This window comes from Mustela nigripes, chromosome 15 (assembly GCF_022355385.1).
Source record: "Mustela nigripes isolate SB6536 chromosome 15, MUSNIG.SB6536, whole genome shotgun sequence".
In the NCBI taxonomy this organism is placed as follows: Eukaryota; Metazoa; Chordata; class Mammalia; order Carnivora; family Mustelidae; genus Mustela; species Mustela nigripes.
The window spans coordinates 8,020,387-8,044,939 of NC_081571.1; the positions used below are offsets into that span (position 1 = coordinate 8,020,387).

Consider the following 24,553-nt stretch of genomic DNA (forward strand, 5'->3'; position numbering starts at 1 on the left):
TCATACAGAATACTTCTTATAGTCTGATCTAAAAGAAACGAGGTGTGAGAAGTCTCATACCCCAGAGTGCTTATTCCTTGTTGGAGCCAAAATGTCGTAGCTGACATTTTGGCTGCATCCACGTTTGGGACATTTGTCTACTGAGTTTAGGGAGTGAGGCCGGGTCACAAACTTCTGAACTGAGTTTCACAGTGTTCGCATTGCTGCTGGTCTGGTTCCTGGAACCCTGTTTCTCTCCTGATCTATTGTTGCTGTTTCACTGATGCATTTGGAACTTTTGAATCTAAGAACTTCCTTTTCTTTCTGGTAACAGAAGCGGCATAAGGCAGACAATGCAGTGAATAAAAAGAAAACAATAGGTAAGCCACCAGGCTGAGTCCCTTTTCCTGCTAGAAAGCTTCAGACCCACATTTAAGGCATTTAAAATAAGTAGCTAATGGTATTGAGATAAGTGGAGGGAAATGATCTATGGAATATTGTAAAGAAATAGCAAAATTACAAACCAGTCCAACAAAATATGAGTCCCAGCTCTAAAATTTGAAAGGGATTTGTCTGTTTTAGAAATTTAGAAAAGGTGGTAATTTTCAGGAGCTAGACATACTTTAGGTCTGTAAAAAGTCCAAGCATTCACATCCTTGGTTTATAATTGCTCCCTACTGCTCTATTTTTTGTTGTATTGATTTCTAGGATATTAGGTCTGTATTGTGTATGTGTGTATGTGTGTGTTTAAATCTCATAACAACAGGGTGATATTTTTCTCCTTGGATAAATATGGCTAGTTTTAACTTATATGCATGTATCTCTATATGTGTGTTTATTAATATATGTATGGTATGTGGGTTGGGCTCCATTTTGAGGAGTGATGTGGTATGCCTTTATGTCTAAAGATATGGTATGTTGGAATTAAGTGGAATTTTGAAAGGAACCTTTTAGATTTTATAAAGCTGATTTTATTTCGATTATCACCAATATTAACTGGCACATTGTTTTTTTCCTTTTCAGTGTTAAGAAATGGTATGTGGCATACCATTATGTGGAAAGAGGTAAAAACTATAGGAAACAAATTGAGGGTTGCTGGAGGGGAGGGGGTGGGGGATGGGTAACTGGGTGATGGGCATTCAGGAGGACACGTGCTGTGATGAGCACTGGGTGTGATATACAACTGATAAATTATTGAGCACTACATCTGAAACTAATGATGTACTATATTTTGGCTAATTGAATTTAAATAAAACATTTAAAAAATCCTAATTTTAAAGATCTGCCAGAAAGTACTGAGTTGGGGTCTTATAATTAATTGCTAGTATTGCTTGCAGTAGATAAAATTTGGCTTAAGACATCACTCATCTCTCATGTAAGTTTTATATCATGGAGTTTCCCATGAGGTTTACTTAGTACTGCTGCCTGTTGACTTGGTGGTTCCCTGCTTTTTCTGGAAAATGCTCACTGTGTCAGTTCATAGTTGTGAAATCTGTTGCTCCTGATGGATACTTCTGAAATATCAAAGCATTCTCTTGTTTCCAACTCCAATCCTTTTCCCTGTTCTTCTCTTCTCAACTAAATCCAGTTTTATTTTGTTTGTTTTTTAAGATTTTTCTAACTTTGGAGAATCTCATTTCTAATGTTTCTGGTGGGAAGAATTTTGGATTTAAGATTTTACAGTGAAATGTAAACAGAGGTGGAATGGGGGTCGGAGGCCAGTTTGTTTCTATTCTGAGCTTGGTTATCATGATGAGTAGTGACTGCTCTTAACTTGACGGCAGTTGTTGTTGAATTTATCATACAGAATACTTCTTATAGTCTGATCTAAAAGAAACGAGGTGTGAGAAGTCTCATACCCCAGAGTGCTTATTCCTTGTTGGAGCCAAAATGTCGTAGCTGACATTTTGGCTGCATCCACGTTTGGGACATTTGTCTACTGAGTTTAGGGAGTGAGGCCGGGTCACAAACTTCTGAACTGAGTTTCACAGTGTTCGCATTGCTGCTGGTCTGGTTCCTGGAACCCTGTTTCTCTCCTGATCAGTGAGAAGGGTTTGTCTCCACCTTCCTGGAAACATGAGATTGGGAGGTTTGGGGGTGGTGAGGGTTTTTGGTTGTTTATAGTGATGAATAGAAAATGTAGAAAAAATATGCTGTGCCATCTGGGTGTCTTGCATCTGATAAAGTTAGCTTTTTAAGTGGGCCTCTGTTTTACCTGGAACTTCTTAATGGTCATGAGGTGGTTTTTGCAGGGGGCGTGACTCTCATGACCTCAGGACATGAAGCTCATTATTATGATTTCAAGAGAAAACTGCTTTTTAGAAGATCCACTTAACCACAGTTTCTCCTGCTAACCATTTAATAAGCAGGGTTTAAAAATGCTTCTCTGATCTTTTTTCTCCCCGAAATCCCTGTGATACAGTAACACAGCCCTCAGTTTAGTTTGTGTTTTGTTTACCTTATTATAAGAGAGCAATGAAATCTCTCTATATTGTTTCGTGATAATACCTCAACCTTCGTAGTAATCTAGGAGTCCTGTAATGTCAGTACTAATCAACCTCTCTCTCACTGGAAGTCTGTGGTTCTTGGCCAAGTGGTTGGAAATTCTTGACCTCATAGAGGTTAGAAATGCTCCCAGTGTTATGCGGGTTCAGGGATTCCCACTGCACTTAGGAATAACCTCTGTTTCTCCAAGTGCTTCCTGACACTACTCGCCCTCCCCACCCCCCAGAAAGGTGCGAACAGTAACGGGAGTGAGGAATCATTTGGATTCGAGATGTTTGCACTACTTGAAACAGTAGAAAATGGAGTGATGATCTCTGAATTCTGGATCCAGGAACTGATGGCCTCACAGATCCCTAAAGCTTGTTACCATTTCCTATACACATTCAAAGTTAAAAAAAATCCCAAACCAAATACTTGTTATATGCTTTGCCACAAATATTTTTATTTCAATTAAAATGCTTTTATCTGTCTCGATAGAGCTCTTAGTATGTCCTCAAGGTGGTTTTAGGCACTGGTGATGCAAGTAAGAGTAAAGCATGGCCCTTGCCCTTAGGGGGCAGCCCACCGTGGTTCTCAGCCTTCAGTGGGTGTCCAAGTCGCTTGGCCGGCAGGTCTAACACTGATTGCTGTGCTGGCCATACTCAGAATTTCTGATTGGGGTGTTCCACTGGCCTTGGAATTTGCATTTGTAACAAGTTCCCAGGTGAGGCTGACACTGCTGTCCCCCAAACCACTGGTGTTGTGGGAGTGCCAGGTAGCTGGAGGAATGCAGTGTGGGTGCTGAGCTCTGTGTGGGGCATGCTTCAGGTGCTTCTGAAACATCTGGGAGGGTGGGCAAGTCTAGACCCATCAGTTCAGATGAGCAAATGCTTCTCTCCTGTGATGTTCTGATGTTCTTCTGAAGAATGGATGAGAGATAACTATTTTAGGAGGGAAATTCTGTTCAAGACAGAGGGAACTGGGTGAAAGTCTGAGGAAAGCCAGGCAATGCTGCAGAGTGGCTCAGAACAGGGATGAGAATATGGGAGAAGACAGGCAGTAAGAGGTACCAAGCCCCAGAGCTGTCAGCCAAGGTGCGTGACTATAAGTTTTCCAAAGCAATACAGCGCTCATCTGAAATGCTGAGCTTGCGTTGGCCATCCCCTGAGCTGTAGCAGAATAGAAGGCTGGGAGACAGCTTTTCAGGGCAACTTGATAGCTTTGGTTGACTTTGAGAAGGCCTTTGAGCTTGTTCTTCAAAATTAAGAAGCTTAAGAAATCCTTTGAGGCTAGGGTGGATTCAGGCACATAGAGGGGCTCTTTCTCACCTTAGAAATTCTCATTTGGAAAACTTCACACAGTTAAGGGACAACCATGCATAAGAACCACAAAATAGAAGACCATTTTCAAACACATTTCCAACCAAGTAGCTTTTCATGTGCATGGAATTTCTTAGTGCTTTGTCACTGGGATATGAATCTTTCTTTAGTTAATTAAGTAAGATGGGAGAAAGCCGTGATTTCCCTTGTCCTGCCGCTGACTTCAAAGAGAAAAATCCACTGCCTTTTGTTTTTTTTGAAAACACGACCGATTTTCCTTTCTAGGTTTTAACTAATAGCTTCTTCTGATTTTTTTCTATGTAATTAAACTATTCACATAAAATACTTTTTACATTTAGAAACATTTTCAATTTTCATAAGCATTCCTTGCTGTTGTACTGCTGGTTGTTAAAATAGTTCTGTGGCACCTATTTTTTAATATTGCCTTTATTGTGAAATGTGGAATATACTTAAAGGCCTATGACTTTTTTGCCTTTAACTTGATACTAGCTTCAAATTTACAGTGGTTCTGGAATTTAACTTTTAACCCCCCTCTGTACATTGAGCCTGGTTCCTTACTTCCCCACATGCTTCGTAGTAGTTCTATACAAAACTAATAGTTCAAATTCAAAACTAATACTAAGACATGTTTTTAGTAAACTCCCCTTTTTCCTAATAAAGAGTTAAATATAGGCACCTGCCAGTGCCATTCTCTTAGCTTGCAAGATCCAGGAGTCTTTCATGAATATTAGTTTCATAAGTATTTCAGAAGTATTCAGTTTGAAATTCTTGATTTCTAGGAGAATAGAAACATGCATTAGAATAAGAAGTAAGGCATAGTGCCCATTTTGAGTTTTTGAACTTATGTGTGCTGAGAACAGCCTTTGTTCTTATGCTGAGAATCGTGACCTGTCTGACTTTCACACACATAGTGTCCATTGATTGTACTCCTGCTGATAGAAACTAGCACTTAGCATAATGCCTGTTTCAGGCCAGGTGCTTGCATATACATACTTAATCATTGCATCAGCCCTACAGGGTGAGTGTTAATCTTTCTCCATTTTATAAGTGAGGGCCCTAGAGCTCACAGAGGTGAAGAACTTCCCCAGATCCCAGGTTAGCGTGTCTGGGAAGTTCAGATCTGAACCTCAGCCTGCCTGGCTTGAAAGCCCATATTCTCCTAGCTGGGTGCTTCTGTGACGTCATGTAAAGGATTTATAAGCCCGTGGGCATGGTGCCTGTGTTCAGTAGATTAAGGCCTTTTACCTTAGCTTGGGGTCTTGTGTCTGGCGAGTCTGTTTTCCTACGTGGTCTCTGACTTTGGCTGTGACTCTTTTTCTTGTTGAAGTTCTTGAGGCTATACAAATCTTTGTTTTAAGTGGTATGTTTCCAGGGGATCTTTAGATGCACTGTTTGCAGTGAATTCAGTTATTACCTTGTAATCTGATCACTGGACAGTTTACTAGGTTTTGAATATTGGGTCTAACAATCACTGACTGTGTGACTTGATCCAGTTATTTCTCTTTGAGCCTCAGTTTCCCCATTTGTAAAATGGAGAAAATTTATGTGTGTTAACTCATTGATTCTTGTAATAACCCCATGAAATATGTGCTCTCAACCTCATTTTATATATATATGAATGAGAAGACTGATGCACACAGAGTTTCCATAACTTGCTCTGGGTTACTCAGGGCTAGTAAGAAGTCCAGACCGGGGATCTGAGCCCTGCAATCACGCTGGCTCTGGAGCTGTGCACTTAACCATGCTCCCCTACTGTGTACAGCTGGAGGATTGTCCCAGAGTTCAAGAGTGCGATTGACAAGTGGATGGAATAATTGTAAGAAAATGAGACCTTGATAGTTGTTCTGACTCTTCTCTTCTCTTACTGTCCTTTTCTGTTTTTGTTTTTTTTTTCTTTTTCATTCATTGTCACTGCAGAAAGGCAATATTACCATTTGTATTGAAAAATTTTTGTTCTGTTCTTGTCAAGGAAAATAATTTGGGTTTTGTCTTAAGCTTTATGGCATAATTATATAGTAATTTTTCCTTCAAATATTTAACCAACTTAAAGACTGTTTGTCTTTCATGCTTCTCTGTCCTTGTCCCTGGTTTTCTAGGTGGCAGTGGGAGACATTGTGAAGGTCGTCAATGGACAGTACCTCCCAGCAGACATGGCCCTGCTGTCCTCCAGGTCAGGTGTGCGAGTGGGCACATCGTTTCAAATAAACGTGAACAATAAAGCATTAAGTGGTGACTATAGGAATCGCAAGCCAGCCTTTCCCTTCCACCCCCAGAGGCACTAGCCTTTTCTCTTTGGCCTCTTCTTCAGTTACTTGTTATTTTCCTTCTTTTGTTCCTACCTTAATCCTAAATTTCCTTTCACCCATTCATCACCTTGTATTTCTGTAGAACTCTTTTAGATATATCGATTCATTTTACTTTCGTAGCCATTCTGGGCTATTCCGCATTCATAGGAGGTGCTCCAGAGCAGTGGAGTGATTCCGTCAGTGACACGCAGACTGTAAGGCTTGAGATCCAGTCTCCTGGTGGGAAGCCAGGAGTCTTCCCCTGGGGCCAGGGCCTCCTTTTCGAGCTGCTCAGAGATCCAGGCCATGTTCACAGCAGAGACATGACCTGGGGTTGTTGTTGCCCCTTATCCATCCACGCTGTGTCCCCTTCCTGCCCAAGTGCATGGCCATGCTCTCCAGGCAGTTCCATGCTGGCCGTGTGTCACTCATCACTAACTGACATGAATAATGGACGATGCAGTCCTTGACTTTTCCTTGGCTTGATACATGAAAGTATATGTCAAAGATGGAGTGCTACAATTAGGATATGAATAAACTTCTTTTCTTGCGTTTCAAGTTTAATTCTATGATAAGACTCGAACTTCCTATGTTTATGTGCTGCAGGGAATCCTAGATGCTCGCATTGTTGGCATTTTCTTTGAATGCAGACAGTGTTTGTTTTATTGGATTTGATCATACATTGGATTCTAAGCATTAGCATTGAATTTTCTGCTCAAGATAAAAGGTTTAGAAATGGGATCCCAGGCCCATAGAGAAGAGCACCATATACATAGGGTAGGGCTTGTGTTTGTTCCTATTGATTGGTAACAAGAGAAATAGTGAAATGTGGATCACTTGATGGTTTGGGGTATGCATTTTTGCCGTAACCTTTGGAAAACATGGTTTTAATATGAGATGGTTTGTCTGAGCTGACATGTTTCTAGGGTGCTCATTACGGTTTGAGTCTGTACATTCTGCTCATTTATAACTGAGTACATTATCCCATTTAATCTTTCCCCAAACCCTTGGTATCCCTGCTTCTTTATGCATGAGAAAACAGAAACAGATGAAACAACTTCTAAGTCCACACAGCCCACAAGGGGTGCAGTAGGAGATTTTAACTTAGCCAGTGGGTCGCAGACTCCATTCTTCTGACCCACTCATTGTGAATAGAAATAGGAACACAGTATCTGCCAGGCTTATTGTTTTTTCTTTTTAAGATTTTATTTATTTGAGGGAGAAAGAGAGAACATAAGCAGGAGGAGGGGCAGAGGGAGAGGGAGAAGCAGGATCCCTGCTGACCAGGGATCCTGACATAAGATTCCATCCCAGGGCTCTGGAATCATGACCGGACCTGAAGGCAGACACTTAACCCACTGGGCCTCCCAGGCGCCCCTGCCATGCTTATTGTTATTCTTCGAGTGTTTTGTCCTTAAAACTGGGTGTTTTGATTAAAAAGTTACCTGTTGACATAGCAAGAGGTACAGGGAAGGAAGGGCTTGCCAAGCCTGTGTCTTCATTGCTGAATTCTGGTTGTGATGCTTTTCCGCAGATGTGTTTGTACTGGCTGTGGCTAGGGTGGGTCTTTTGGTCAGGAGCAGGCCGAGTCTCAGACTTGAGTCATCCAAGCACAGTGGTGGGGGTCTCAGCTGGAACATGTTGTGTTTCCCTTAACCCACCAGTCCTCTTCTCATTCCTCTTCAGTTATCTCTGCTACTTAGGGTAAACCATCCATTATGTGGGGCCCATAAGGGTGGATCATTGGGCAAAAAACTTTGTGTTGGTGTTGAGCCTCAAGGAGGAGTGTCTTTCTGGTCAATTACTACTAGAGTGGTTGAAGGGCCAGTCAGCAGACACAGTTTCCACAGTACAGACTTTATGAGGTGTGAATTTGTGGAGGGGATCTCACTAAACTTTGGCTTTTTAAATTTCTCTCTCCGTAGTGAACCTCAGGCAATGTGTTACGTCGAAACAGCTAATCTAGATGGGGAGACGAACCTTAAAATACGTCAGGTAAAGTAATCTTTTATGAATCTGTGTTGTTAAGGAGACCCAAATTGCAAATTTGGTCCACTGTACTAGTCAGTGTATTTTCTAGAGAAAAATGCCTTGCTCGAAAGGGTTCTGCCTTAACCCTAATGGAACCCATGGAAAGAACATGGCTTTTATAATGAAGGGAGGCCCTTGAAAGAGACAGCAGGGTTAGAAAAAGTGAGCTTCATTCAAGTATGGGTCATGAAGGGTATCTTGCCTTAATTTATGTCTGAGCTCTATGTCTGTTAGTGTAGGTGGAAAGAGATCCTGTCAACTGAGGTTGAGGTGTGTGGTGGAAAGGGCGTCATCTATATAGAGAGATACAGTAGACAAGCTCTGGGTACCTTACTTTACATGGTAGTTTTAACTGAGAATTTAATTCTAGAAAGTAATATATTAGATACAAAACTTCTATGCCTTAAAGCTGTTCTTACCATATATTTTATTTTAAGATTTTATTTATTTATTTGACGGAGAGAGATCACAAGTAGACAGAGAGGCAGGCGGGGGGTGGGGGAAGCAGGCTCCCCACTGAGCAGAGAGCCCAATATGGGACTTGCTCCCAGGACCCTGAAATCATGACCTGAGCTGAAGGCAGAGGCTTAACCCACTGAGCTACCCAGGCGCCCCCTTACCATATATTTTAATTCTAGAATGAAAAATGGTCTTTACTGTAACAGAAATTTTAAGCATTTGACGCTCAAATTTTCTGTTGCATGAAGTTGAATTTGATTAATTCTGTCCACCTGTCTTTCTTTTCTACCATAGATGTTTGATTTTGGTGAGGTTTTTGTTTTTGTCTTTTGTTTTTAAAGAAGAGTTGCTGAGTACTAGATGTAATACTACTATAACATATTAAAAGAATGCTTTATTCTGTTTTTATGACTTGTATTAAAGGAGAGTTAATGAAGTGTTGTCTGCAAGGGGCTTGAATACGTGGTTCCTTGAACATGGATTTTCCCAGCACGATGGGAGAAATGTCATTTTCATTTATTTATGTATTTATTTGACAGATCACGAGTAGTCAGAGAGGCAGGCAGAGAGAGAGAGAAGAAGAAGCAGGCTACCTGCTGAGCAGAGAGTCCTGTGGGGGGCTCTATCCCAGGACCCTGAGACCATGATCTGAGCTGAAGGCAGAGACTTTAACCCACTGAGCCACCCAGGCTCCCCACGATGGGAGAATCTTAACTTTGCACTTTGCTGAATTCTTTGGAAACTTTTGCATTAGGTTGCTATGACACAGTCTGCCTGGAAGTCTATCTTGAGGGGCTGGTAGCTTGATTTGTAAGCCTCCCCATCGACCCTGTTTTAGAAGATCCATTATTTCCTTCGGATTAACAATGGGGATGCTGAATGTTGTCCCCAAACCCGGAAGATTGTATTCAGTTTCCTCTTTTGGTTTAACATTTTAGGGTCTGAGTCACACTGCCGACATGCAAACAAGGGAAGTATTGATGAAGTTATCTGGAACTATAGAATGTGAGGGACCTAACCGTCATCTCTATGACTTCACTGGAAACTTGCACATAGATGGGAAAAGGTATCACTTTTGCTTTTCTTAGTTTTTATTTTATTTTTTTGTTCTTAAGTGGGACTAAGAATTACTGGAATTGGTAAAATATTAGCTTGTTTTTTTGGCTTCAAAATACTTTAAAACCTTAAGATTTCTTATGTTTAGTTTAGATATGAGAGACTGAGCCTTTCCTAAAGCACGATTTCAGTCAATATAAACCTTCCTTCCCTTAAATTTAAGGAAGGAACTTATTTTTGTCAAGAAAACAGCCCCAGGGTCTGAAATGAGATTAAAGGCACTGGCTGTTTTTCTGTGTGTCTTACCTACCAGGAAGTAGAGGTGGTTTGGGCTGCATAAAATTGTCCAGAAAAGCATAAGAGAAGCATTTTCAGGTGTAGGAGATCTAATCTATTTATTAGAGAAACATCTTTTTTTTTGACTAGCATTCTTCTAAATAGCATTTGTTTTTATAAAGTTGAATGGAAGAAACAGTAATTACTCTTCCTTTGGAATATTCACTGCCCTGTTGTCTATATTCCATTGTCTTTGTCCTCTTGGCATTTGTTTGAGTGTTGGAGAGTCATTTTTGTCATTCTGTTGGGGTGCAGTTCTCCCTTCTACCCATCTTTAATCTGCATGCTCCTTACGGATGCTTCCCATCTTTGTATTTTGAACAGACACAAAGGGCAGGACCTAACCGTGGGAATCAACCCAAAATAACGATGACAGCTGCAACTGCTTTCTTGGTTTTCCTTTAGCATGCAGAGCCATTCAGTAGGCTCACCATGTTGAATTTCTACATTATCACTCAGCCTTTTATTTAACCATTAAGTCATCCTTGACAAATTTTGATATTCTAGATTTAGAGTCTATAAAATAAACTGGGTTTCCTCATGAATAAGCTTATGGTTATTTTTAGCAATTTTCTTTTTGGGTGTGGAGTTTTATACCTGGATTTTAAGAGAACACAATTCCCTCTAAAATTTTATAAGAAAAATTATATATAAATATATACACACACATTATATACATATACACACATATATACATACATATGCAGGTATGTATATATATATATTTTATTTTTCTCTTGTAGTGATGAATGGATAGGATGAAACATTTTTGTGGGTCTTTTTCTTTTCTTTTCTTTCTTTTTTTTTTTTTTTTGTAGATGAAGGGAGTGGTAACCTTTATTGCCCCTCTGTCTCAGTGAAATAGTTCAAATCTGACTAAAAGAAACTACTGAATTAATTAATTAATTGTGGGTTTATGTTTAAGGGGGAAAGCTCATGCTCATTTGTCAAACTATCATTAAATATAAATGTTGTTTCTTATTTTTAGCCCTGTTCCCCTTGGGCCTGACCAGATCTTATTAAGAGGTACACAGCTTAGAAATACTCAGTGGGTCTTTGGCATAGTTGTTTATACTGGACACGACACCAAACTCATGCAGGTAAAACATTTCTATGCTGAAAAACAATGCTGATTTCAGTCTTTGCTTTTTCTGTCCATTTTTATGAAGTAGAGAGTGCAAATGCAGATATTGCATTTACGGGGCTCAAATTTGTCTGTGAACCTAAATTTAGAAAGGAAGTACATTTTATTTCTTGTTCCTTGGGTACTTTTTCTGGGATTTCCATTATTCTATCAGATATTTGTTACCTCTTACTTGAAATACCAATGGTCTTTGTTTTTACTGGATTTAGGGGGACAGTTCTGTCAGTTCTAACTTCATTTTATCTTCTGGACTTAAGCAGAGATTCATTCTCACTTCCTTTTATCTCTACTTCTCTTCCTCACCCCACAAATTAGGATTTAATAGTAAATTGTCCTTTTAATTGAATCCTTGGCAATTTAAATTCAGTTATTTTTGTACTAATATTTATTCTTCATACACCAAAAAATTAAGTTAAAGTGATTTTGCTCTTCCTCCCTGTTAATGATTTTCAAAATATATGTGAATTTACAGCTGCCCACATTTGTATTATGATGTATTTGGCCAGAAAGCTTTTGAAATTCTGTATAAATCAGTGTCCCAATGTGTCATTTCTTCTATTGCTTTGATATCTTTTGGATCTTATTTTGCTAATGGTTGCTGTTCATGACAATCAGTTTTTCAGCTTGTCTGCTCTTTTGTATCACTCCCAAAGCATGTGTTTGACTGTATTTCTTAGTTCAAAACTATTTAGTGACCACCATGCACCAAGTTTTGAAGTAGGCCATGTGGACACAATAGTGAAATGCCAAGCTCACCCTCTGGAAGCCGCACAGACTAAGGAGTAAGATGGAGTTACTGGATAGAATGTGAATAGCTGCAGTATGTGTCATTACAAAGGGCCTTGGGTGTCTACAGAAAGGCCAGGCAACCCAGGATTGGAGCCATTGGTTGACTAGATACAAGACACCCATTTTTGTTGGGGAGAGTTGGGGGGCGGGGCTCTTGTGTTGGTCTACTGTTTGAGGTCAGGTGTTGGAGGAGGAGAGTGTTAAATGTTGATTAGAACAGATGAGGTGATAGACTCCCATGTCTACCCCAGCTGGGAGATACAATGGAGATGGGGTGGCAGGGAGTGGGGGAGATGATGAACATAAGAAGGCTTCAGAGGCTCAACCGGCTGATCAGTGTGTAGGGCACTTGTCTTGGAGTTTCTGGGGTGGAGAGACCAGGGAGTGAGCCATAGGAGTAGGGAGTTAATGGTAAAGCTGTGGGAGGCCATTTGAGGACTGAGAGATAATACTTCTGGTGTTCCATGCTCTGATTTTTAAAGACATGATAATGGCAGGGCTGGGGCCAAGATGGATATCATAAGTCAACCACTCACCTTTTTAGAGAGTGAGGGACATGGCTGAGAGGTTAGTGGGTTTGTTGAGCAAGAGGCAGAAGGCAAAGTAGCCAAATGGCATGAGTTTCCCGAGTGAGTGTTTTAACGTGGCATTAGAAGCAGAAAGCGTCAGAAGTACTGTTGGCTTCAGATTCCAAGGCACTTGAGTCTTCACTGGAGCACTCTGCTTGAGGGGATTCAGGGAAGGATAACCTCAGCTGGGTAAGAAAAGCTCCCAAAAGAGGATGAGGACATGGAGAAGTTTTGGTCCTGGGACGATAGGGTGTGTTGGAATGGCTGCAGGGGGTGTGTGCTGAGGATGGGAGATCCATGGTGGCTGAGAGAACAAATTTTGGTGAATGCTGAGGACCTCTTGGATGGATCAAGATTATTCAGTGTGTCTGAGATGCGTTTCATCTGTCCTTCCTGCTAGGTCCTCACTGGTTCAGAACTGACTAGCAAGTTCAAAGTTTGTTGGTTCTAAGCAGCCTGTATGTGAAGACTTTACCTTGATGAATGGTTTAGTGCTCTACCACCTATTAAGTACCTCTGACTTCCTAGCCCAGTCCCAGCAGCCCCACCCAACACTTGGAGCTCTACTAACTGCAGATCATCTGCTTTTATGATGAAGAGACAGAGATGACAAAGACTTCAGGAAGCTCAAATTTAGGTGGGGTGCCAACACCTTGTTTTTAGATTTTGCATATTACAAATTTAACCACTCCCCAAGATTCCTGGTATACCAGTTGTTTTTTTCAGGGTGACATTGGTAGTGCAGCTTTGTAGCTAAGGTGTAAGAGGTAATCAAGTTATATCCCAAAATGATCCCATCATCTTTTCAGTTAGCAGGGTGTGCACAAAGCTGCCTCATGACATTTGCTCTTGTGAGTGAGATAGGCACTTCTCCTTGCACCTACGTGCGATAGGCCTGTGCAAGGCTTATTATGTGTTGACTATTCTAGTACAGAATGATGGAAAGACCCAGAAACATCTGCACTAGACTTGCTGTGCCTTTAGGACTGAAACAACAAGTAAAAATAATGAGCTTTCAAGAGGAATGTAATAGAACACTTATAGCTGGAAGTCATCTTGTTTGTGAAATAACATTTTTTGTCTGGGCTTGTGCTGCTTGACCACAGAGGGGAAGCACGATTGCCTTAGGGTTCTTCTACTTTTTTGTTTATTCTATAAGCTCATACCTCAGTGTCTTCCCTTCAGAGTTACCTTGTTTCAAGTTCAGTATAGTTACGTGCAGAAATATTTTCAATATTATTGTTTCTATCAGTTGAAGGGGAAAGAGGTATCATCACTTTAATTACAGCAAATACTTAGTGCCAACATGCATTAATTCTAAGTGATTTGCGTGTATTAACTCATTTATTCCTCATAATGGCCCTATGAGGAAGATACTATTATTGTGCCCATTTTCTAGATGAGGACAATGAGACCCAGTGTCTAGTTACCGAAGTTACACACCCACTCAAAAAGAGAGAGATTTAGGATTCAAACCTAGGCAGTTTGGCTCCTGAGTCCATGTTCTCACTAGTTACTCTATGGACTACTTTCTTAGGAAGGCAGAAAGTGTTTAAATTCAGGTCAATTATAAATGTTTTCAAACTCTGACATTTTGGTTTTTATTTGTAACTACTATAAGTAAAATTTTTATTAAATACATTTATTAGCACTAGTTTCCTAGTTTTCTTTTTTTTTTTTGTAATAGCAAAACATTCTAAGAAAACTAAGTGACTAATAGAGATGGTTCTGGAATTATATATAGCCACTTAATTCAAGTTTTTATTATTTTTATCACTATTTAAATTTTGTTGAATTAACAAACAATAAACATAACTTTTTTGCTATACAATTCTGTTTTAACATGTGTATAGATTCACATAATCTTTAACATCTTCATGAAAGATGTTAATTGAAAGATGCTTATTTCTATCAAGAATTCCATTACTCAAAAGCAGCAGTATTTTCTAAGAATTTTATGGAAGAATTTAAAATGCTAGTCAGAATTTAACATTAAAAGCTCCTCATTGAAAGTTGAAATGTTAGAGAGGAGAAGGGAGTTGAGGGAAATTGGAAGGGGAGGTGAACCATGAGAGACTATGGACTCTGAAAAAGAATCTGAGGGGTTTGAAGTGGCGGGGGGTGGGTGGGAGGTTGGGGGAACCAGGTGGTGGGTATTAGAGAGGGCACGGATTGCATGGAGCACTGGATGTGGTGCAAAAACAATGAATACTGTTACGCTGAAAATAAATCAAAAAATTAAAAAAAAAAAAAAGAAAGTTGAAATGTTCAGGGAATGGGAGTGAGTAGGCAGAGCTTGACTTTCCACAAAATGTGTGTGATGTTTTGGGCACTTATATTGGATGAAAGATAATTTTTCCTAACCCTTTTGACTGCCATGACTGAACCACTGGAAAAGATCAGAAGCTAGTGAACTATCAGAGTCCTAGAAATGATGCTTGTTGTAAATTTTTTTTCTCCCTGTACTCCAGTGAATGTTTGTTAAAAATAATAAGATTCAGGAGTTTTAAAAAGATTGAGGTAGACAGTCTTGGAACTAGTCCGTTGGCTTCTTCTGTAAGACCTGAGGTGGTACGTTTTCCCTAGCAACCTGAGGATGGGATTTGATCTATGGGTCAGCCGTCACTGATAGATTTCCATTTAGAAATTTAAAGGACTTTTTTTTTTTAATCTGTAAAGGACAAATAATTCAGAGACCTGAAGTGAAAGGAAGAAAAGAGAATATAAAGAAAGATGTTGCTGTAGTTCTTAAATACTGAAACATTTCAAAACTGCCAATAAACTGAGTTCCCACCTCTCCACCCCTGCAGAAAACCAGGCCATGATCGTAGTATTTGTGTGATGTTGTTGTATGAGCTTCTCTAGGGAATTTAGGGATGAATTGCTCTCTGTTTTCATTTGATTTTATTTTTGTGTTGTGGCTTTATTCATATTCTTATTTTTGGAGACCTTTTCATCCTAGCTCCTTTAATGATCAGATGAGATGAGAATAGCGAAGAATGCTGACTGAAGTTTTGCACAAGGCACCATTTTTATGGCCATATAATGCCTTTCAACTTTCAGATCACCTGATTTTTGTAAACAGATGTTGCTAGTAGAGAGACCAAGCTTGTGACTCCTGGAGAGAGACCTGTAGACTAACTAACGCTCCTGTGTCCATCTGCCCCTATCTACTTTCTGGCTTCTGATCTAATCCAGGCTCTGCTCACCTCCAGGAATGGATTATTACCATCTTCTGGGTTACTGTATTAGTTTCCTATTGCTGCCATAACAAATTGCACAAATTTAGTAGCTTAAAATAACACAAAGTTATCATGTTAAAGTTCTGTAGGTCAGAAGTCTGATACGGTCCTGTCTATGTCATGATGCCTGCAGGGCAGCATTCCTTTCTGGAAACTTCAAGGAGGTTCTAGAGGAGAATCTGTTCCTTGCCTTTTCCAGCTTCTAGCACTGCCCAAATTTCTTGACTTGTGACCCCCTTTTCCATTGTCAAAGCTGGCAGTGTTGCATTTCTTGGGCTATTCTTGTGTGGTCACATTTCTCTCTGACTGTAGCCAGGAAAGGATCTCTTCATTTTCTGTTTTTAAGGGCCCATGTGGTTAAATTGGACCTACTCGCATAATCCAAGAAAATTTCCTCAAGTCAAATCCTTAACTTTTTAAAATTTAAGTTGTTTTTTTTTTTTTTTAAATAAGTGAGAGAAAGTTTGGTTGGGGGGCAGGAAGCAGAGGGAGAGGGACAAGCAAACCCCATGCTGAGCATGGAGCCTGGCATAGGGTTTGATCCTGGGATGCTGAGATCATGACCGGAGCCAAAAACCAAGAGTCAGACCCTCAACTGACTGAGCTATCCAGGTGCCCCAGTCATATTCTTAATTTAATCACATAGGCAAAACCCCATTTATCATATAAAATAATGTATGTACAGGCAGGGTCCAGGTATCAGAGCATGGATGTCATTGGCGAAGCCATTATTTTTCCAGCCACAATTACAGTCAGAACATTTTTAGTAAATTAGCTTCAAGTGCATAATTGTCTAGTATAAATAGTTCTATTGACTTTTCTAGTACTGAAAGTTCCAAAATTTTCACCTATGTGTAAGAGTCCTTGAATCTGACTTTAACGAATCTTTCTGAACTCACTTGCCAACACTGGCTTCTGTTTGAGCTGGGATGGTTTCCCGACCTGCAGTGAGAAGTCAGATCATGCATGTTTATAGATGGCTAGGCTGTTTTCCACTTTTGTTTTACTTTCCTGTCTACATTCTGTTTATGACTCAAGACTGCATTCAGATTTCTCACGGCCACTAGAGCTTTCCTGACTTTCCTGCTTGTTTCTTGTTCAGTTTTCCAAATGAACTCTGTCCATTCATTTATTTTGACACCTATTGATGTCACACCTATTTTGCATTTTGGATGTGTATGTGTCTGTGTATGTCTTTTTTTCCTCAATCTTCAGGGGAAAATAAATACTTCAAAAATAGTTCTTTGTGTATTAATTATAGAGCTCTGTTATTTGAAGATTCAGTCTAGATTTTTATGGTACAGAATCTTTAAGTTTCTCTTAAATTAATGACCTCCTGATTTCTTTTAAACTGATTTTAAGTGATTTAGAACTTTTTTCTAAGATTGCAAAAGTAGCTAATTTTATATTAAAATGTAATCATAAGTACAGATTGAATCATGAGGAATCAAAATGTGTTCTTTATTTGAAATTAGCTGTTGATTCAGGAGAATGGCACACGTATTACTTTAATTGGTTATTTGGCAAAAATACAGTCTTTTTATTTATTAAATTTAGTTAATTTACCTCCTTTTCTCCCCACTCCTTAACCCCATGCCTGTTCTGTGACTCTTATTCATTTTTCAATGCTGTTGTACAGAATTCCACAAAAGCACCTCTCAAAAGATCGAATGTTGAGAAAGTGACTAATGTGCAGATCCTGGTGTTGTTTGGCATCCTCTTGGTCATGGCCTTGGTGAGCTCGGTGGGGGCCCTGTACTGGAATGGGTCCCAAGGTGGAAAGAACTGGTACATCAAGAAGATGGGTAAGTGTCAGGAGGGAGTGCTTGTTGAAGTAGAATGAAACTACTTTGGAAAACCCTTCCAAGTGCGGTTTATGTGTGGTGTCCATGCCATCCTTCATTCTTTTGGCTACTCTATAAAAGGTCAACCTTCTTGAAAGATTAGGAGTCATGTGGTGAAATGAAGATGGACACAAGTGGGGATTGTTTTATATTCAAATGATTGTATTTGTAACTCTTTTTTGAGTTATTTTCTTAATAGTTGCTCTAGGAATTATAATAAATCTCTTAGAGAATCAGCATTTGGTTCAGATTAATACTGACTTAATTCCAGTAAAATACAGAAATTTTACTCCAGTATGGATTCATTTCTTGCCCTGCCTTGTGCTATTATCATATATATTAAATCTGTGTTATTGACCCAACAATCCAGTGTTATAATTGTTACTTTATATTATCCAATGTTGATTAAGCAAAAAGAAAATAAATGTACTTATAGAGTTATTTTACATGAATCTACTTATTCACTATTTCTAGTGCACTTCATTTCTTCCTGTAGATTTAATTACCAGCTTGTGTTATTTCTTTGCTTCTTGTAGCTTTATCTTCTCATTCCTTTGTGCTGGCATATATATTATATCTGTGTATAAGTCCAATGATACCCTTTTATAATCATTTTTGCTGTGCTTCTTTAAGTCCAAAAGAAAGGATAAAAATATGTAATTGTCATTTGTAAGTACCTGTGTTATTACATTTACTGATACCCTTTATGTTTAATTCCTGTTTGATATCATTTCTTTTCATCCTGGAGAATTTGTTAGTATTTCTGAATGTAAGGTAGATTGGATAGCAACAAATTCTCTGTTTTTTATCTTGAAATATATTAATTTCTCCTTTGTTTCTGAAGCACAGTTTTGAAGATACAGGATTCTTGTAGAGTTCTTGCTTAATGTTCTTTTCCTTTCAGTACTTTGCCTATGTTATCCTACTCCCCTCTGGCCTCCATTGTACTGATGGGGAGTCAGCTGTTAATCTTACCTTTTCTCTTATGTGTGAACCATTTTCTATTGTTGCTTTCAGAATTGTCCTTGGTTTTCAATAACTTTGAGTTTACTTTGTTTGGGAGTTGTTGAGCTTTGTGGATGTATACAGTAATATATTTCATCAAATTTGGGAAGTTTTCAGCTATCATTTATTCAGATACTGTTTCTGCCACATCTTCACTCCTTTCTCTTTCTGATAATTCCATTATGTGCATGTTGGTCCACATGATGTGACTTTAGGCTCTGTTAATTTTTCCTTGTTCTGTTTTCTTTCTGTTCTTGAGATTGGGCAATCTCTATTGATCTGTATTGAGATTAGTCTGTTTCTCTCTTCTCCTAGCTCACATCTACTCTTCAACTCCACTGGCAATTTTTTTCATTTCAGTTATCATACTTTTCAGTTTAAGGATTTCCACTTAGGTTCTCTATTTTATCTCAATGTTCTCTGATCAAATAGTTATTGTCATACTTTCTTTTAATTCTTTTAACAGTTTCTTTTAGTTCTTTAAATATACTTCTAACAGCTCTTTGAAGTTTTTAGTCCATCATTTGGGTCCCCCTCAAAGGCAGTTTCTATTGCTTTATACCTTTTTCTTTATATGTTTCATATTTTTTTTTTTGTTGTTGAAAAAGGGCGGTGGTTTTTGTATGTTCACAGATTGTGGACATTTACCCCTTACCTAACTTTAGAACATTTTTCATCACCACAGAAAGAAACCCAATCTTATTTAGCAATCACTCGTCTCCTTGTTTTTATTTTTAAGCCTGGATTCCTAGGGGTCAGTATAGTTTAGAGGGTTAGCCAGTGATAAGTCAGAAGTTCTTTGACCTCTGGCATGTGGAATGCCTTCAGTGTTGGGAATTTAAAGTCCGCAACATTCAGTCAGGGTCTGGTAGCTTACAAGTACCCTCTCTGGTCCCTCCTGAGCAGATGCAGCCTTATGTTTGGACATGACCTTCTGGCCACCAGGATTCAGTGTGATCTTACCAAGGTTTCTTAGGCCATTCCTCCCATAGGTATCCCTGTTTAATTTTTGGCTAGTCTTCTGGGTTTTTTTCCCCCTATGAGCATTGTGAGATATTTGTCTTCCTTAATTATTAGCCACTGGGATCTCTATTGTTTTTGACAGTGCCCTCGGCATGGCTTTTTTCATGCTGTGTTCCAAATAATGTCATCTTCCTCAGGCTGTTCCTGTCCTGACAACCTGCCTTACTCTTGAGTACCAGCCTGCCTCATCCTGGGATAGAATTTCTGCAATATGGAGCTGGGGGTACAGGGGGTTGGGTGTGAGCTCAACCACCCACCCAGAACAGAATTTAAGCATCATGGCTCAAGGGGAAAGGAGAGGGAAATAGCTTCTGACTTAAATGCCAAAGGTTTCCACTCAGATTAAATAGATTTTTTTTGAATACATGCTTTTGAATTTTTTGCATGTGCTGTGATCAATTTCTAAGCACTTTAAATGCTTGCTTTTGATAATTCTGTTCAATTTTATTGCTCCCTTTTTTGGAGAGATCTGTCAATCTCCTTACACAGCAATTCCAGAAAATAAAATTTAATGACAAAACACTTCAAAAAAATTTGAATTTTAAAACTTTGGAATCTTTGCTTGAAGTTTTTGTTATTCTTTTCTTTAAATATATTTTGGTTGAACTGATCAAAACATTTTTTTCCTTTTCTAATTATCTTGTGCAGAAAAAAATCGAACACTTTTAAATGCCCAGGAGAACTATTGTTGCCACTTTACAAATATGACTGGAACTCAAGTTGTAGGTTGGATCAAAACTCTTGATTTTGGTTCTTAAAATTTGGATTTGGACCACGTTATATGTTTAGCTTCCAATATAAAGACTGATACTTTGTGTACATATATATTTTCAAAATGTCACGATCTGGGTAAATAAACAGCATTGACACAATCTTGGTATACAGACTTTGTGGAAGCTGGCATTTAAATTGCCTAATATCAAACTCCAATACTAGCTGCATGATTTACGGTGGAAGAACAGTCTTTGTGTCCCACCCATAATACTGTCTTTTGTTTTCTTATGGAAAAGTTGGAGTAGCTCTGTTAAAGCCGTCAGACTTCACATTGACATCATCACTGTTGGCGCTTTGACTTACTTCAGTTTCTATCAAATTCTGTTCTTGCTCATCTCCACTTGATTGTTTTTGTTTGTCTGAATGAACTTCTATACATAGGTTCTTCCCTGAATATGCTCTGCTTATTGATAATAGATATGACCATTCAAAGCTGTTTTTGGCCTGGATTCAAACCTGACATCTTAAATTTCTTAATACATAATTCTAATTGACAGATATTTATTCTTAAGCAGATTATACCTCAGGAACATTTGTTAACTATTGGTACTTGGAGATGCTATTTAGCAACTATTTAATTCAAAAGAAAGGAACTGGGAAAAAAAAAAAAAGAAGGTTGCAAAGTAACATGTCAGAAAGAAAAGCAATGAGCAGGAAAAACAGAAGTCTCGGTAGGTGAGAAGAAAATGAAGGGATGGTAGGAAGGTGAAACTACTGACCAGCTCTGGCCACTCCCTTTACCACCCCTTATCCTGCCGTCACAGCTCTCCACGAGAACTCGCATGCTGAGGCAAACCACAACCATGTGACTAATTTCCTGGGGGAAAAACTCAACTGTGGTTTGAAGTCCTTACAAGTTACTAATCTCCAATCTCAGCCTTTTGTTGTCTTAAAATACCAGTTCCCTTCAAGAGGCATCTTTAATACCAGTCAAACCGTTAGCCTGCTGCAACTGCCCTCCCTCACCTCTTGCCAAGTTAAGCTCTTACTACTCTTTCCTTCAACCAGGGTGTCATGGTCATCAGGAGAAGAACTTTTGTCTTTTGATACAGACCTTGTACCTCTTCTCTCTCCTGGTTCCTCTTCCTGTCTAAGCTGACCCTACCTCTGCTTTGGAGTCTGTCCCCTAAGGGTCTTGATCCATCATTAGGGGTCCCCTTCTGTTAAGATTTTCTTCTGTTATCTTCAATAAATAGCTCCAGCCTTCCAGCTTCCCTCTCTTTGCCTGCTACCATTGACACCTTCATGCATCTTACAAACTCTTTGGCATATCCCAGATGGGCTCTTACCTTAGTAAGGTTGTGCATATCCCTTACAGTCGTTTGACATGCCTATCTTCTCTTCTGCATCCTTTTTAGTTAGCTGTCTTCTCTCTTTCTGGCAAAACTTGAGTAAAGCCTCTCTTCTTCTGATGACCTTTGGTGACCATGCCTTCCCATAAAAATAAACCTTTCTTCCTGGTTTCAGCAAAGCCCTATGACCTCCTTCTCCGTAGATGTAAGCTGCTGCATGCTCAGGAAGGGGCGTGCTTGCTCCTGTCACTCCTGCTCGCTGCCCTCCCCTACAGCCTCCTGCTAGAAGCCAGCCCCTTATTAGAAGAGATTTGGTTTAATAGTCTTTGTTTTCACTGTTCATGCCACATAGTAAGTGCTCAAGAACTGTTTTAACTCAAATCTCTAAATTCATGCATATGTCAGTAGATTTTTTTTGGTGAACTCCTTTTAGAAACAGTCCACAATAATAGTGTAAAATGAAACTGACGGAGACAAACTAAAGTGATAAAGGTACTCTGGTTTTCGTCCACAGACACAACCTCGGATAATTTCGGATATAATTTGTTGACATTCATCATCTTGTACAATAATCTTATTCCCATCAGTCTGTTGGTGACCCTTGAGGTTGTGAAATACACTCAAGCCCTTTTTATAAACTGGGTGAGTATCACAGCAGAGCCCAAAACTGAGCTGCTGGAGCAATGTCAGCCACTATTTTCTCTCTCTCAGAGCATCAGTCCTTCACCTGAGCCCCCAGAAAAGGATGAAAATAGTTCATTTAGGATTGGGTCTGGGGCTTAAACTGGCCAGAGAACTGGCAAGGCTGTCCCTGAGCTGCTGATGGCAAAGAATGGTTACCTGACACCTCAGCTTCTTGTCTATGAAACAGGAGGACATTGGTGCATATTTATTCTAAGGGTTCTTATGAGGATTAAGCTAGATCATCGAGGCAGAGTGCTTAGCAGGTGCATGCCTTCTGGTGAGTGGGCACAAAATGGCTGCAAATGCCACTCCTGCCTTTACAGTCTCATTAGTGCTGCATGAAAGGTCTCACAGGTGTGTCTAGGTCAGTGTGCATTACATGTCAAAGGTCATGGGGGCCCTAACCTTGGATTCTGTCGCAAGAGTGGAGGTGGAATTTTAAAAAAGAAACTGCCATACCATGAAGCACTGGACTTCAGGAGCCCATATTTGTAGACAGGGCTCTTTCATGTGCATTTTTATTTGGTCTTTGCAACAATCCCATGAAGGAGGTATTGGCTGAGCTCAGAAGTCTGGGTTAGTCTAGGTCATGCAATGCTCATCTCGAAACTAAGTCTTTTGTCTATAATTGCATGTTTTCTTCTTCTAGGACAGTGTTTCTCTATACTATTAGCTACTGTACTTTTACCTCCAAATTAATGTCGAGTGCTAATATTATCTATTGTAGCTTCTTTTCTGCACTAGTCTAAATGAAGGAATAATGGTATATATTTTCTGAAGCATCCTCCACCCCTTCTCTCTCTCAGGACACAGACATGTATTATCTAGGAAATGACACTCCTGCAATGGCCAGAACCTCAAACCTTAATGAAGAGCTTGGGCAGGTGAGACCCTCTTTGGAAACTTTGTTATTGGTGACTGCAGTTATCAGGGGAGACAAGTGCTGGAACCATGAGAGATTTTGGAAAAATAGTTCTTCATGAATGTGGTTATGATGTCTGAAGTGCTATACATATAGCATTTGAAAGTATTGTGAAATAGAAATGTTTGTCGGCTTTGACCTGCTTTCTGAGACATCCCCTGTATTTTATTATCTTGAAGGTACCTGCAAAAAAAAAATTACAAAAAATAAAGTGTAACATTACTTTGGACATTAAAATTTTTTATCAGAATAAATGATGGGCAAACCAGTGGTTCGGATATGAAGGTATTGGGTATTCTTAGAAAACATAGCAGAGCTAATTTGAAGGACATAAATCTATTAAGTTTCTCACATGTTTAAGATTTGGTTTCTGGAACATTCCAGGGAATTAGTTTCTTTTTTTGCCATCATCCTTGAAACTCCTGTTACATTTAATGAGTTGTGTTTTGCATTATATCTTTATCTTATGTTGAAATTATGGTAAGTAATACCTTCTTGGAAAGCACTGCAATTAAAGATTATAATTTCATTTTATACAACTTATTTAAACCTCCCAATAGCCCTAGGGGGTGGGTGCTATATATGTCAGACTAAATTTGCCTCCTCTTTGAACCCTTTTACAGTTTTTCAAGTAAATTTAATTTATCTTTCTTCTATGTCTCCATAACAGTCTCTCCAATTATGAATAAAGTGAGAGACATAATAGTGATGTGGTGTCTGTTCCATCTTGAGCCTTTTGAGCCTATTTGAGGGTGTGGATGTGCCTGGGGTGAGGTGTTTTGTTGTCTTGGTCAGTCTAGCATAGTGCTCAGTATCCCATTGTTCTCAGGACCCATTAAACTGGATCCCAGTATTCAAAGGATGAAAAGTGCTCAAGTTGTACCCAGGATAATAATTAATCCTAGTTGGGAATATGGGAAGAGTTTGCTTGCTCAAACGCTTTGAGTTGCAACTTAAGGAGAAGTTAAAATTCAATAGGAGAATGAGAGCAAATCTGGATAATTCCTTATTAGAAGATTTTCATTTTTTTAAACATTTTCATATAATCTTTTATTGTTTAAAAAAGGGGCAGAAGGAAACACATTATTGGAAGGCTGATTCTACTGAATTTTTTATACCCCTAGACTTACTGCAAAAGATTTTATAAAAGTTTTTTATAAAAACTTATTTATAGTTGGAGCATTAACTACCCATATCTTACTATTTTAAAAAATTTCTATATAATATTTGACTTCTTTAGGAATGTTGATAATTTTCTTCTACTTGATGGCCCTTTGATTACTTTCAAGATAATT

General features: G+C 39.1%; 1 protein-coding gene across 2 annotated transcripts in view; it reads left to right on the top strand.

The window, feature by feature from the left end:
* The window catches only part of LOC132002552 (phospholipid-transporting ATPase IB), a 606,778-nt gene that overhangs the window by 145,794 nt on the left and 436,431 nt on the right, over positions 1 to 24,553 (top strand). The window contains exons 5-13 of one of the 2 annotated variants that reach the window (XM_059377600.1): positions 314 to 359; positions 1,003 to 1,043; positions 5,900 to 5,973; positions 8,014 to 8,083; positions 9,517 to 9,644; positions 10,959 to 11,070; positions 17,354 to 17,519; positions 22,167 to 22,294; positions 23,143 to 23,220. In XM_059377600.1, the coding sequence (XP_059233583.1) occupies positions 314 to 359; positions 1,003 to 1,043; positions 5,900 to 5,973; positions 8,014 to 8,083; positions 9,517 to 9,644; positions 10,959 to 11,070; positions 17,354 to 17,519; positions 22,167 to 22,294; positions 23,143 to 23,220 (843 nt within the window). The remainder of the gene's footprint in view (positions 1 to 313; positions 360 to 1,002; positions 1,044 to 5,899; positions 5,974 to 8,013; positions 8,084 to 9,516; positions 9,645 to 10,958; positions 11,071 to 17,353; positions 17,520 to 22,166; positions 22,295 to 23,142; positions 23,221 to 24,553) is intronic. The other variant, XM_059377601.1, reaches the window with a different exon arrangement.